The 15,034-nt window shown below is 41.1% G+C and overlaps 1 protein-coding gene across 1 annotated transcript in view; it reads right to left on the minus strand.

The window, feature by feature from the left end:
• The window catches only part of kiaa1549lb (KIAA1549-like b), a 68,135-nt gene that overhangs the window by 12,725 nt on the left and 40,376 nt on the right, over positions 1 to 15,034 (minus strand). The window contains 11 exon segments of the mRNA XM_034074932.1: positions 802 to 1,031; positions 1,776 to 1,900; positions 2,829 to 2,959; positions 4,654 to 4,844; positions 6,533 to 6,568; positions 6,813 to 6,932; positions 6,935 to 6,996; positions 7,514 to 7,685; positions 8,340 to 8,491; positions 10,571 to 10,630; positions 14,335 to 14,503. Coding sequence (XP_033930823.1) covers positions 802 to 1,031; positions 1,776 to 1,900; positions 2,829 to 2,959; positions 4,654 to 4,844; positions 6,533 to 6,568; positions 6,813 to 6,932; positions 6,935 to 6,996; positions 7,514 to 7,685; positions 8,340 to 8,491; positions 10,571 to 10,630; positions 14,335 to 14,503 — 1,448 coding nt within the window.

Below are 15,034 nucleotides of genomic sequence, written 5' to 3' on the forward strand. Positions count from 1 at the left end.
CGGCCGGTCAGGAATCTACCATCGAACCGCTTCCGAAATACTTGGACGCCATCCGGGACTTCCCCACCCCAGGCTCCACGACGGACATCAGGAGTTGGTTCGGCCTTGTCAACCAGGTGGCCAACTACGCCCAGTTGCGTGACACGATGGCTCCATTTAAGCCGTTCCTCAGCCCACGCTGTGTGTTCCTATGGTCCCCCGTTCTGGAGGAGGCCTTCCAGGCGTCCAAGCAAGCCATAATGGAGGCCATCCGTGAGGGCGTGGAGATCTACGACATGCAGAAGCGTACCTGCCTCCGCCCTGACTGGTCCATGCGTGGCATTGGCTACTTCCTGCTCCAGCGACATTGTCACTGTGCCTCGGGCATACCGGACTGCTGTCCAGGTGGATGGAGGATCACCCTCGCGGGCTCGAGACGTTCATCCACTCACTCATGTAAGACTGTTTCCACTACTATTTAGTGTGTCTTTAATATATGTAATTGAATATATGTGTATTGGTCATGACATGCATGTATGTAATACTTTGTCAGCTTATCCTGCGGCATTGCTCTGTTTCAGGGTGTCGTCATCTTTGTCATTAAAGTACCAAGACTGACATTGAGGAGTGTGTTTCTTCAACAACATTAGAGGAGACAGTTTTTCGTATCAATGAGCTAATTAGGCAAGGCAGCGGTCAGCAGAGATGGATAACGGTCCATGGTTAGAAGCCCAATCCACCATGTGAACTGCCATGTGACCTTTAGCACTTTGTGACTCAAAGTGTTTCGTCACACCCTCGCGTGCCCACTTTCCCCCTCACCTCCTGTGAGATTTGACATAAGTGGATCCTCGCTCATCGTCAGGGTCCAGGGGTCTGCCCAGCTCCCCGGCTGCCCTCTCATGGCCGTGCCGCTGTCTCTGCACCATGGCCTGACCACTGCTGCTGCCGTCTGTGGAGGGGAAGTCATAATAACCCTTCCTCTTAGCCTTCAGCCTCAGCTTGTTTCTGTAGTGCTCAATGTCTGACTTCTGCTTCAGAGCCAGGTTCACCTGCAGAGAGGAAAGAGTGCAGGAGGTTAATGTGGTTTGATTCGGCTTTGTTCAAAAGGTATGTGTGTGGATTAACGTTCAAAGGGTTTCGAGGAAGAAGTTCAGAAAAATGTAATAATAACAGTCTAAAGGATTCAGAAATATTGTTTTTAATATCCATTATATTGCTTAAGACGACCCAGTTTAAAATAAAAAAAAATTAACGGGAAAAAAAGGAGGTCACCCTACTGTATGATTGTATGATATATTTTTGACCATTAAACACTATACTTATACAACCCCTCAACATATTCTGATGTGGTCATTTGAGATTGGAGCTTCAAATCAAATGCCACAAATAAAGTAACTTATTCAAAAGAACACTTTCTTCGAGTTCAAGATTCAAAGTCTGCTTAATCAGGATAGTATGTCTGGTTTAGTCCGATATGATCGACAGTTCCGGCAATTTAAGGTAAGAAACTTCCAACCTGGCATTACATTGTAATCAAAAGTAACTAAACTGTGATTGTTGCTCAGAAATAGAGTGACTTTCTCCTCAAAGGACTGTCTACTTTACACCAGTGAGAAAAACTGAAAAGGTCAAATAACAACAACTTTTATTTAACTTTTTCCTGAAAACAGAAATAATAAGGAGCTGTTGGAGAAAATATGTTTTCAGGGATTGTCATGCATTTGTGCATGCATGTTCAACTTGATGATGTAAATCTAAGCACCCCGATGAAGTGATATGTGCATGTGCATCACCTCTCCGTTTACGATGGCTGATTCCTGGCTGCGGTCAGACGAAGCAGGGTGTGTGTAGTGGGGCTGGGCTGCAATGGGCTTAATGGAAATAAGCTGCAGGGAGCCAGAGGAGGTGTCATATGGATCTGAAGAACAGAGAGGAGTTCACTCACAAAGAGACTACAAATACCTCTAATCTTTACATTGTCAGTCAAAGGGGGAACAAACTGTCACACTCCCTTATTGTCTCTCCGTCTGTTTTCCCACTCTCTCTCTCATCACCTTGTTTCTCTCCGGCTGACACTGTGGGATTATGTCATACATCCAACGCCTGTGTCAGCAAATGAAGTGGTGGATGGAGATGACGGATCACAAAGATAGCGTTGGCTTCAAAAGGTTGTGGCAATGCATCTATCTGATAGATGAAAGGAACTGACTTTGCACTTTTATTCTTTATCTGCCATCAGACAAACTGGATTTAGTTTCAGTTCCCCTTAACTCAGCTGATGAATTATTCAAATCCAGCCATTAAGAAAATCATAATCTAGCAGGCTCTATCGAATTTACGAGCAAAGTATGTGAACTCGATTAATTTAACTCACATCCACCACATATGGAACATTTAGCAGCAGCTGAATAATACGGAGAATAGATCACAATATAAAAGGGCTTTTACTTTACTGCTCTGCATCTTAGAAGAGCACGAGATGTGTGGCTTAATGTTGAATTTCCGAATATTTGCATTAGTGAAAAGTGTGCTTCTGCCAGTGTCTATGGTCACAGCATCCGCTAATCTGACCTACTGTAACATGTCAGCAGAGTGTCTGTCTCATGCATATTCATCGGGTCCATCTCTGCTTACTGCTGAGTGGATACCTTTCTAGCTGTAAAAAATCTGCAGTGGCGATGCATTTCTCTCAGAGAACCTGTGTGCCTGAGAAAGAGGGATTAGAAAAGTGTTTCAGGCGGGAGAGAACGGGAAAAGATTTTGGGGCATTTGTGACACTTCTGACCTTGTCTGCAAAGTAGGGATGGAATAAATAATTTGTATTTGCATCAGTGTGTGACTCTCACCGTCCCTCTTGCGCGTCTCCTCCTTTGTCAGTTTCTGCTGTGCTGTGACTTTCAGCACTGACAAGCCCCTGCTGGAATTCAGCTTCTCTGATTCGTTGCTGATGACCGAACCATCCTCGCTCGGCAAATTGCTGCAAGTAACCATAGCAACAGGAAAAGGCGGTGAGCTCTCAGGAAGCTGGGCTCACAGCCAGGTTATGTCACCCCTCCTTTAAACAACCTCACCTTCCCCTCTCCCTCCCTTATATGTGTTTTGTACATTTACCTGCACGTTTCCATTCATAAACATGTTTTATTTTAAGTTAATATGTCTCTTCTTCTTTATGTATGGGTCATGCATGTGTTAAAACCATTGTGTGTGCATGTCTAATGTAAAAAATAGTTCTTCCATTAATTGAACAAACAATTGCTTCATCCAATTCTTGTTTCACTAGCTTCAAACGCTGTACTGTAGTTGGAATTAGAGCTGATCAAGCAGCAGCTCCGAGGACCACGAGGCTGACATCAAAGCTCCGTGGTCTATCCCATAATTGTCTGGTAAAAATGATAACAGCAAAGAGAGACAGGAACAACGGCTGCCCTCTCTGCTCTCGTCGAGGCAGTGCTGCAGAGAGCTAACTCCAGTGACAGGCTCAACAGAGACGTGTAATAATTAATTGAGGTATAGGTTTGATCCTGTGTTGGTGTTTAGAGGCTAACAGATGTGTGACCTTGGTACAAATGAAGGGATTTCAGAGAGGAAGGAGTAATTGGACGTGATTGTATACAGCATGCCTGCATGAATGTGTTTAAAAGTGTTTGTATCCAATATGCATAGCAGCATCATACACATAAATACATGAATAATCCTATCTATTTCAATAGGATTATAATATGAGGTTGCACATTCACTCATGTCAACAAAAACTGTGGGCCTACACCTGATTGATTAAATGATTCGCTTGTCTGTCAATCTTGGCATTATTTTATTGTGTGATGATAGCATCTCTGCATACTTAAAATACTGAAAATTAAAGAACTAGCTTTGTATCCTGGGATGCTAGCAAATGGCTCATTGAAAACGGGTTAAACTACTGAATTGTGACTTAGGACCTGAAAAAAAAAACCCTAGACCAACAGTTTGATAAACAACATATGAAAAGCCTTTGCTGCCTGAGGAATCTCCAAAGTCATTACTGCAGGACCTCCAGTCTATAGATTCCCTCTTCTGTCACATAAATCTTATTTTACCTCATTATCCCACAAGGCGTTGAGAAATGGCACCCTTTAATCGGGGATTGCAAATCCTCGATTTAATAATTTAGCATGATTTAACATGGCAATTAATTTCTGAAACAACGCTTCTGACTGTCGGATGAGTAAAATGGTCAATATAACCTGCCCACATAGAGCGCTCTGTTAATGACCGCCCATCACTCAGCATCGGGGTAGAATGAGGACAGACAATCGAGCTGGAGGGATCCTCATGTGTTATCATCCGGCCTCTGCCTATGCGACCCAAGAGCTTTCTGGTACAGCAGTGGTGCAATTGTTAAGATAACTGCACATACTGTAAGCATTTGCACTTCCCTTTAGGAGGCTGCTTGGCTTGGGTTTGACTTAAAAGGGAAACCTTTAAAAATGCCTGAATAAATGTAGATGATTCAGCTTATTATCATCTTTATGAGGTAGCATGCTTCCAACATACTTACATTTTAACCAAGACAATTACAGCTCAGATAAACAATGTATGTATTTTGTCTTTAAGATGTGCTAGGTTATAACATTTTAGAATTGTTGATGATACAGATTACAACATTAGGAGTGTGCGTAGATATAATGATACCTCTTGTGTTTGTCAGACGAAAGGCTTTTCTTGTTGGCAGTCCCATCTTGCTGCAGTGCCTTTTCTAGTGAAAGTGGCGTGTCCCGAATTTGTAGAGACATCACGAGTGTATCCTGACTGGCAGGCAGTCCGTCCTCATCTCCTCCCTGCTGGCCCAGGTGCTGCTTGGCATAGTCAAACCCCTGGACTGGCTGATGGACCGGTGTCAACAATGGAGAAAGACAAAAGAGACAGCTTTAAGTATGATTATTTTCTATCCCAATAACTATATTCACATTAATTGATCATTGATCGGGGGAAACATCGTTTTTACATTCAAACACCAGAAGTGTCAAGCCAAATAGAGAGTCCAGAGGACTTAGTAACAGAACTGGAATTACTGTGCAGCATTAAAATAGATAAGCACAGATTCAACTAAGGCCTTTTTTACACCGAATTATTGTCAAATAAATGCAGTGGGCAGTGATTAGATGAGATCTGCAGTCTCAGTAATACAGTAGGAAAGGCAAACGTTTTGATTAGGATAAAAGGAGGATGGGGAAACACTGGATGCGAACAGTGTTATAGTGGCCGGTAAAACCAACAGAGCACACACGCACACACACACACACACACACACACACACCCACACACCACACACACACACACACACACACACACACACACACACACACACACACACTACACACCCATCACACACACACACACACACACACAACACACACACACACACACCACACACACACACACACACACACACACACACACACACACACACACCCAACTGAAACATTGAGGACTACTCTCATTGCAGTGTCATAAATTGTCAGACACACATCACTGCCTTAATGCAGCCATGCTGTGGAGAGAAATCCATACTTGATACTCCCCCAACTGAAGAACATGCATCCTTTCTCTTCCTATAGCATACACACATACATATAGAGAGTAAAGATTTTCTTTGGATCCAGTCTTCTCTCAACTAAAAGTGCTAATGTGGCTGGGATCAACAGTTGAAACGCTAACAAGGGTGTGTGATGAAAGGGTTTGTCGTACAGATGGTGAAAGCAATACAGAAGAAGCATTGCAAGAGCCTCATTTACATTTGTAGGAGTCACTCTTTCTAGCTTTTCCATTACTTCTTAGAAAGAAATGGCTGTATGTTCTGCCTAGAATGCTATGTTTTGTCAGAAGCCACCCGATGGTATTTAATTATATGGGTGAATTAAGCCTTGTTGTGGTTGATGAGTATACAGGACTTAAGTATGTTATTTAGAAATAAATGCTCTAAAAGTAGGACTGAAGTGTATTTCACATTTTCAATGAAGATGATTTTATTACTTATGATCTGCTGAAATTCCACTAATAAAGCAGTGGGATGTTAAAAGTTATACAGCTTTTTAATTCTTCTAAAATAATGTATAACAGTGAAGAGAGCAACTGAGCAGGAAAAACCAACAGACATGGAGATGCAGCGATAACTGTGATGAAGACATTGTGATGACACCTTTGATGCAACAGTGTTCCCTTTCTACACAACACAGACACTTGTCAGTACAAACTCTCTGATACATTCATTCTGCTCGAAAAAAACATCTCAACTACTATTCTCTGTAAAGCTTCCTCTTTTAAATGTGACATCTGGAGACCACTGTAAGAAGAATAAGCAATACCAGCCTTTCATCCAATGAAAGCCCAATGTGAAGGGTTTGTTATTCCAGAGTTGCTTGTGTATGCTAAGTTTTCATCAGCACAGCCGATTTATCGAAATATATCGTAAATGATGTCTTTCCATAATACTTTTCCAATCCCACTGATACGCAGTTAAGCCCATGAAAAAGAAGATTGGTAATTAGAGGATATACAGAGAGGCAGATACCTGGTGATAATAGCCCACATCTCTCCGATACGCCATCTGAAAACAAGAGAAACCATTTTAAATAGTGGGTTTGTTGTTCACAAGATGAACTTGGATTCTCCCAATGCAGAAAAACACAAACCCAGGATATACAGAGGGCATCATTAAGATAGCAAAATACAACACAATAGACATTCTGTACAAAAGTCACAAGCACATTGACCATATCCACATTCGACACTGACACAGACTGAACCACAGTCTGCACAAAGTAGCTATAAAGTCATAGAGAGAGAGTTACCTTAGCTCTGGGATTGAGGTTGCCGATGGCATCAGCTTTAAAGTCATTTTTATTCTTCCGGCACAGCACAGCTGTGATGATGATGATAATGAGTGTTACTACGGCAATGGGTGCTAGCACTTGCAGCCGATTATCCAAAGGTTATTAGGAGGGTTCTTGACCACAGGCTGGAAAAAGAAAAACACTGTTCACCATCATCACTTCATTACACGGCATCCAGCAGACCTAAAACAGGAAGTCTATTGATTGGTTCATTGGAAGTATAATACAAAGCTCACTTTTCCTGCTATAACATACAGGAGCATCCGTCACACCCACGCTAAGTGACACTGTGTACAGCTCAACCTGATATACAGTGCGCCTGATTCAGCTATTGTCGGCCACAATCTATAAAATAATGCAGCGTAAACTCTTTCTTTCGTTCCCTCTCTCCTGACCGGCTCGGTCTCCACCGCCACACCATTCTTCTCCATTTCTCTTAGCAGTGAGCTGCAGCCTAAACAAACCGTGTCTTGCCGGGAGCATTTCAGAGAGATTAGAGAGCACAGAGTTTTCTCAACCTTTTCTTCTACTCCCCTCTCCCCACCATCAGCTATTCTTTCTAAACTCAGCATGAGTCATGTGTTTTGGTTTGCATGTCTGTCTGTCTTTGTTTCTGTCTGTTTGCCTACTTGAAAATGCTCAAAGGATGCTTTGCTTACGTTCTGCTTGCACCTGGACAAAGAAGCCCAGGGTGAGCGCCATGGTCTGAGAATCCACTGTGTTCAGGACCTTGGCAGCAGACGTGCCCGATAAAGGAACGCCATTGTGCTGGACGTAGTAGGTCATCTCTGCTGGATTCTTCAACACCGCCACCCTACGGATACTCACCATCTGATTGGAAAAAGGTCAATATTAGCTTGGCAGACTAATAGAAAAACTGGAAATGATAAAACATCACAAAATCCTTTCTTCTTTCCTCTTTGTGTCTCTTCCCCTCTCACTTTTCCTCTTTTAGTATTACTGATAAAACTGATTGTCTTTTAAATGCTTTCAGTATCCTCTGTGGTAAATTATAAGAAAAAAATAAACATGAAAAGAAGGCTGTAATTGAATGACTGGTTCCGATGTTATAACCTTTTCATTTGAGAATTGAAATACCAAAGTAAAACCAAAGCGTGCAGTCTCATGGGAGAAAGAACTACATAGACTTACACAGTACTTGTTTGGTTAAACATTCAACCTCTGGCTTGTTTTCATGAGCAATTAGCAGATGATGAGCTGAGAACCTCCCTAGTTATTAAGGGCTGACCACAAGTGATCATCCAAGCTTGTGCATCAAAGTGTACATCTCATGAAATATTCATACTGTAAGAAATATGCCAATAAAACTATTGGATTAATTTGTTCATTAGACTTCTGACTAACAAGCGTTCTGGCAAAATATCTGAATATTTTCGCTCTTTAACCCCGAGCATCTCAGACTATTAGTTTTTCAGTGAAAGTCAGACTTGGCATTCCCTGTGGGACGCTGTGCCAGTTTCTTACCTGAACAGTGTAGCTGCCTACAGCGGTGGCTCGTCTGAAGCGGCTGCCCTGCTGCCCGGCCAACACAAACAGCTCAGCCAGACGCTGCTCCATTAGACTGGCAAAGCTTTGGTACTGTCCCTCCAGGCTGGCGTTATCCACATCCTGGATTACTGCAAACGGAGACGAAAGAAAGAGGATGGCCAGATGGTTAAGAGAAAATAAATGATTGTGGAGGAAAGATTCTCACAAAGAAAGAAGAGATGCAAGTGTGTGAGACAAAAACACACTTGAATGTCTTTATATTTGTCTACAGGCATTAATCGTTTCCCATTTCCCGATAATTGGGGAAACGGTTGCTCTGAGGTGAAGTTCTTGTCTATCAATTGGAATAGGGGTGGCTCCCCAGACCCTGCAAGCAACAGGGCCGAGGAGGTGGAGTTGCAGCAATCTTTGACTCAAGTTTACTTATCAATACTAAACCAAAATTAAAGTATACCTCCTTTGAAAGCCTCGTTTTTAGTCTTACGCATCCGACCTGGAAAACTTTGCAGCCAATCTTATTTGTTACAGTGTATCGTGCACCAGGTCCTTATTCAGAATTCTTATCAGAATTCTCTGAGTTTTTATCAACTTTGGTACTTAGAACAGATAAAGTAATTATCGTAGGTGACTTTAATATTCATGTTGACGATGATAAAAATAGCCTTACTGTTGCATTTAATTCTATATTAGATTCTGTTGGTTTCTGTCAGAGTGTAAATAAACCAACCCACTGCTATAATCACACTCTCGACCTTGTTCTGACTTATGGTATTGAAATTGAGCAACTATTAGTCGAACCACATAATCCTGCTTTATCCGACCATTTCTTAGTAACTTTTGAAGTACTGTTACGAGACTACAAAGCATTAGTCAAAAGCTCTTGCAGCAGAAACCTATCTGTTAGTGCTATAGCCACATTTAAGGAAGAGATTCCACCAATACTTAACTCGATAGCATGTCTGCATGTAAGGGAGGAAACTTATAAAAAATGTACACCACCCCAAATTGATCATGTTGTTGATAGTGTAATGCCCTCCAAAAAGGAAATCATACCGTTGCCAAACCTAACTGTGCCGTACAAATCATTGAAATGTCTGAGTTTTGGCTTTACGCTGTGCACGCTCCTGCGAGGTGCAGCAGCCATGCATAACACGGTGCATGTGAACTGTTCACGAGCATGCTTCCCCCCCCCCCCTCGTCAGAGTTGTGTAAAGGCCGACGGGTAATTCTGGATTTTGACAGAAGTTTTACGATCCTGCCCGTCAAAATGACGGGCAGTGAAAAAGTCTAGCGCAACCTCTGATTGAGAACAGCACTGGTTGCCATGAAGGATGTGAAACGCACCTCTTTGGTTGAAGCAATAAATGAAAGGTGGGTAATTTGACGGGTACAGCCCTTTCTTCTTAGCAATGTTTCGCGATACAATGAGGCATATTTCAATAGAATTGTGAGAATAACTAGAGTAAACAACATGAACAAAGCACATAAGTCAATTTGTCCTCGACACCAAACGCATAGTTCACGTCACTTCTGGTAAAATAAGTCATGTGACTCGTCAAAATGGCGCCGCCCACAGGGTTGATGTTGTTTCGGTAATTAATCAGCTTAAAATCACTGATAACGTCATCGGATTAAAAAAAAAAAAAAAGACTGGCAGAGACTGGTCTGTTTTATCGGATGATAATTATTTAAAAATGCGTGTCATGAGGATTGCCTCCCTTTAAGTGTGGGTGAATCCTATTATACAGGGCCGAGTTGGACTCACGCGGCCTCTCATCGCAGTAAGTGCGGGGTTAAGAACCAAACAGCCTGATCTTAAAAGCCCATCCAGTATACAGCGTAGCAGTGTGGGTGCCCTTCAATATTGTAAAATGTATGCATGCTGCTGGATGCATGCAATCATTCACAAAGCCAACAGAGAAGATATTAACAGCAGACAATCCAGGAGTCATGGGCATCTCACTGCTGTAGGTTAAGGTAAAGTATGTTTCCATAAATAGTACACTTTACATTCACAAACGCACACTTCTATCACAAACACCCGGTTCAGGTATAATTGGACTTTGTAGTTGTTAAAAATGAAAAATGTAACATATTAGCACTTTAGAATTATAATGTTTGCATTAAACAACAACAAAACACATCATTTTCCTAAGAATAAGTCTATTAATATTTTGTTTGAATAGTTGACTTTATGATATACACACCTGTTATTACCCAGAAGTCTCTGGTGGCAATAGAGGTGTTCAGATTGTGGTACTCCAGTGCTGCAATGACATAAAAAAATGATTATCCCCCGTCAGCATCAGCAATAATCGACTGTGAATCTTTATGTCTAAAACGTCAATTTTCAGACATTTTCATTCAATATTGAAATTCACACACACATAGAAGATTATATAAAACCATTTATCCAAAAATTATATAACACAGAAAAACAGACATTAATCTTAACATGGAAAGACATAAAGGGAAAATGAAAATAGGACATAGAAACTTAAAGCAAAGTTAAATCTATAGAATTACATGATCCTTTTTTCGCGGTGCATTTGCCTTTTTTTTACTTTAGGATGTTTGTCAACAAAATAGCTGCAGCTTTTCTACGATATATCACAATCAGTCATCAATCTTAAAATGTTGAAGAACAATTATGCAACTGTTATCTTTGCCATATGAAACCAGTGTGGTTGTAATCTCAGGTTACCTCCTCATTATCACTGCATCTCAGACAAATACAGAAGCATGCAGAGCTTTCACCTGCTTGAGCTCTGTCTCTGTTCTTTTACATCTATTTCCTGCCTGATTAAGCTCTTGTGCTGGAGGCTAGTGAAGTGGGAACGATGTATCACTGGCCTGTGAAAGCATGTTCTCTACAGATATGAACACTCAGGCATGACAGGAGCGAGGAGAGAGGGGTGAAGGAGGAGCAGGCTGAGAGAAAAGGTAAGGTCTTTATTATTGTTAATGGATAGAGCTGCAGGGCTTTCAGTTTTCCATTGTCTATAAGTTAGGATAATTTGGTATATTAGTCAATGAAGAGGCTTCCCATGAGCCTCTTGTGTGATGAGAGCCTGGGGTCATTTCAAGAAGGGGAAATCACTTCAAATTCATAGAAAGAAAGCCATTATTAAAAGAATATTTCTTTTTTTGCATCAGCATATGGTATAAAAAGAGATATTTTGCAAAGAGCTCTACTCATATTCCACTTGACAGAAAGATTTGAAGGGCAAAGGGGAAGTGAAACAGCTGAGCGCAGCCGTCCAGCCTAAACAAGCGCCACAGGAGCGACGGGGAACTCTGTGGTGCTACAAACAGGCCGGGTGTGAGTTCCCAGGCCTTTTCTGTCAGAGCAGAGCCCAAGGTGGTCTGAGAATCCCCCACTGTTCATTATTTACTGAGATAATTGCCTTTGAAGTGAGGAGGCAGCCACTGCCAGCATATGCTCACATCCACTGCGAACACTAATACCACTACTGCTGAGGCTACAACACAAACAGCAAAGCCACTGTCATGAGCTCTCTTATACTTTCTCTTACTCTGATGTCTTCCTGGATTGTTCTCTGTGTCCGTTCATGCTCTCTTTTTAGAATCCCTTTTCAGGACTGAGTTGCCTCCCTCTCTTTTTCTCTGCTCCCAAACTGAATCATCCTGCCTGTGGGTAACTTCACTTTCTGACTTGATTCAATCACAACACCAAGTGAGTTTTAATTTAATGCTCGCTAGCAGAAATCCTATTCATCTCGATTTCGACAGTGAATCAACCAAATGTGCCCTCAGAGACGCTGAGGAGGTAAATAACAGAGGCCAGGCAAAACAACACCTATATTTGTTCTTGTAACATACACATTCATCTGTTTGCAACTCCTATATCAATATTTAAATTACTCTATAGACTATTCTGCACTGTTTCTATTATATCTATTTTATTTTATTTACTGTTGGAGGAGCCTGTGACCTAAGATTTTCATTGTCATAACTACAATGTAGCTACAGTATGCACACATGACAATAAAAGCCTTAAACCATTCAGTAGGTCCTTGTGCATTTAGGCATTAGTCAACTAATGGAGCAAGGTAGCAGTCTCAGCCTTGCCTTTCACATCTCGAAAAGGACATCCAGAAAGACAGATAATATCCAACATACTCCAGTCTTAACAGCACTAGACTGAACATGACATGTTTGTTCTAAACTCTCCTCAATATGATCCAGCCAGTTACAATCTTTAGCCTGTGTAAACATTGGGTTTAGCAAAGGAGAACAGACAAATTAAGGTTTTTCAAGATTGGGATCAGCTCGATGATAATACAGGTTAACATCATCCCTGACTCCAGCTGTGCTCTGCTTTGTCCCTGCATGAATTTGCATAGCCGAAGTTGTGATGTGTCAAACTGACTATAATGTCTGGAGATATTCCAGCAAGAAACCACTAAAAGTAAGCTGGCAAGATGTATTCCTGCTTGAAAGGAAACTTAACCATAAACCTCTGAATTTCTTAAGTCTTTTTGACCCAATGTGTCTTTATGTAGATTTTCACTTGAGCGTTATATATTAAATTCATTATGCAAGAAACTGAGGCCCCTTTTGCACTTATAATCTGAAACACAACGTTCACAGAGGAGGTGAAGTGTGGTTAGAGGAAGAGCATTTCTAGTCCTCGGTCAGTGACTACACAGGATGCGTTCAGGTTCAGCTTTGTAATAGGACTACTGAACTGTATTTAAAAGCAGATGATTGAACTCCAAGCTCTCTTCTTATGTTTGACGGTTTTCTGTCTTGTGGTTTCTTGTCTTTTGTGGAGAAGCCAAAGACAATTTTTCCACTGTCGACCATAACGTTTCTAACCTTACCTGAGTTTTGGCAGTCGGAGCACAATACAAAGTCACTGAAGTGTTATACGAAAGAAAATAGTGTTGAAGCTCAGAAATACACTTTGACTTGCGGTACACATAGAGAGTAAACTGTGTGTAAAAGCTTGAATCCCTATATCCGCTGCAGCTCCTTAGATATTTTGCTGAACCTATATTCTGAATTTACTCTGAAGGCATAAAACTGTGAATCTCTGGTTCAGGAATCATTAAAGTGATGTCTCATATGTCTCTACATCTGCTATAACTCCCTCGATTGAACGGTTTACATGTGACACAGTAAAAAGGCTATACATTAGGATTCCACTAAGATTTCTGTTTAGCCTCCTGCTGATTGCCTGCCACTCTTCATTTGTTTTTCTCTGAATACAACTCTAGCAAAGAAGGAGAGCTTGGCTAAGTATGCCCTTAAAGGAGGCTGAGATGAAAGGCATGGGCTCAGTTGAGTCCCTGCATCAACTATATTTAAGTGACTCAATCATTAAAACACAACTATGATCGTGTAAGCAGCAGAACCGTCGCTAACATCCAATTACTAAGAAGCTGGACGTCAATCAAGCTTAGCTATTTCATTCTGAGTTCTAGCATTGCTTAGATAGACTTACTTAAACACTAGGGTACATATAAATCCAAAATAATGCTAAGAAGATACGTAATTGCAATACACTAAAACTACAGTTTATCACGTTGGACTTGGACTTGATTTCTACTAGTCAAGAGTCAAGACAATTAATATATATCAGTTCCTTTTTCAAAGGTCTATCGAAGATATGGGATAAGCATGCTTTGTGAAAAAGCAAAGACAAAAGGAATAAACTAAGAACAGCAATATTTGATGTCTTTATTTATTTGTATTTAGTATACTGTAGCATGTTGCATTGTAGGAGTAGCCTGGGACTTCATTTGTTAAAACTATGCTGGAGCATATGACAAAAAATCCTTTGGATCTTGAAACTTTTTTTGAATGTTATTGTTGAATCGACTTTGAGTTTGGAGAACAAATCGTTCCAATAAACAACAGGAGCAATGTATTGTGTCTCCTCTTGTAAGGCTGCTGAATCACTCCTGTCTAACAGATGTATTTTGGAATGTACATTGTAACTTACGCTCAGCAATTGCAAGTGGTGGATAGAACAGGAAGTAGCCCACCAGCTCAGCTGACAGCTGACCGAGGAGGTTTGAGGCAGCGGTGCCATTAAGGTAGACAGTCCCGTTCTTCACAGTGTAGACCAATGACACAGCAGGAGAGTCTGCTGCCTGGGAGACATTCAACATCTGGGAAAAAACAGGAGGAGTACAGGCTCCGAGTCAGAAGAAGACGCAGAAAAACATAGTTAAACCACATAAAACGTCTGAAATGACATTACTGTTATATTTAAATCTTCTCATACAAAATGCAAAAAGGAGGCGAGAAGTAACACAATGGGAAATTGGCGAGGTACGAAAGAGTGTAAAAGTGTTGGTGCATTATGTTTTTCTTCCATGCATAACCGTCAATTAAGCTTTAATATTGGGTGCACTTTAATGTGTCAGTTAATAAAAAAATATATAAACATTGCCTCCCTAAACATAATTAATGTTCACCCTTAAAGCTGCTCTTGTATAAAAAGAAAAGCCTGAAGGGGACAATTTTGCAGAAATTGTACACAGTATGCAGCTCCAAAATCACCTAAACGACAAAGTTAAATTGATCTGTCATGGCAAGGGGACAAACCTTTTGAAGTAACAAATATGCCAATATGCTGCATATAATATGAATCAGACTCCAGCTTAACTTCTGTTTTGGTTGCTGGATGGTATTGTATA

The sequence above is a fragment of the Pseudochaenichthys georgianus genome, chromosome 3, assembly GCF_902827115.2.
Source record: "Pseudochaenichthys georgianus chromosome 3, fPseGeo1.2, whole genome shotgun sequence".
NCBI lineage: Eukaryota > Metazoa > Chordata > Actinopteri > Perciformes > Channichthyidae > Pseudochaenichthys > Pseudochaenichthys georgianus.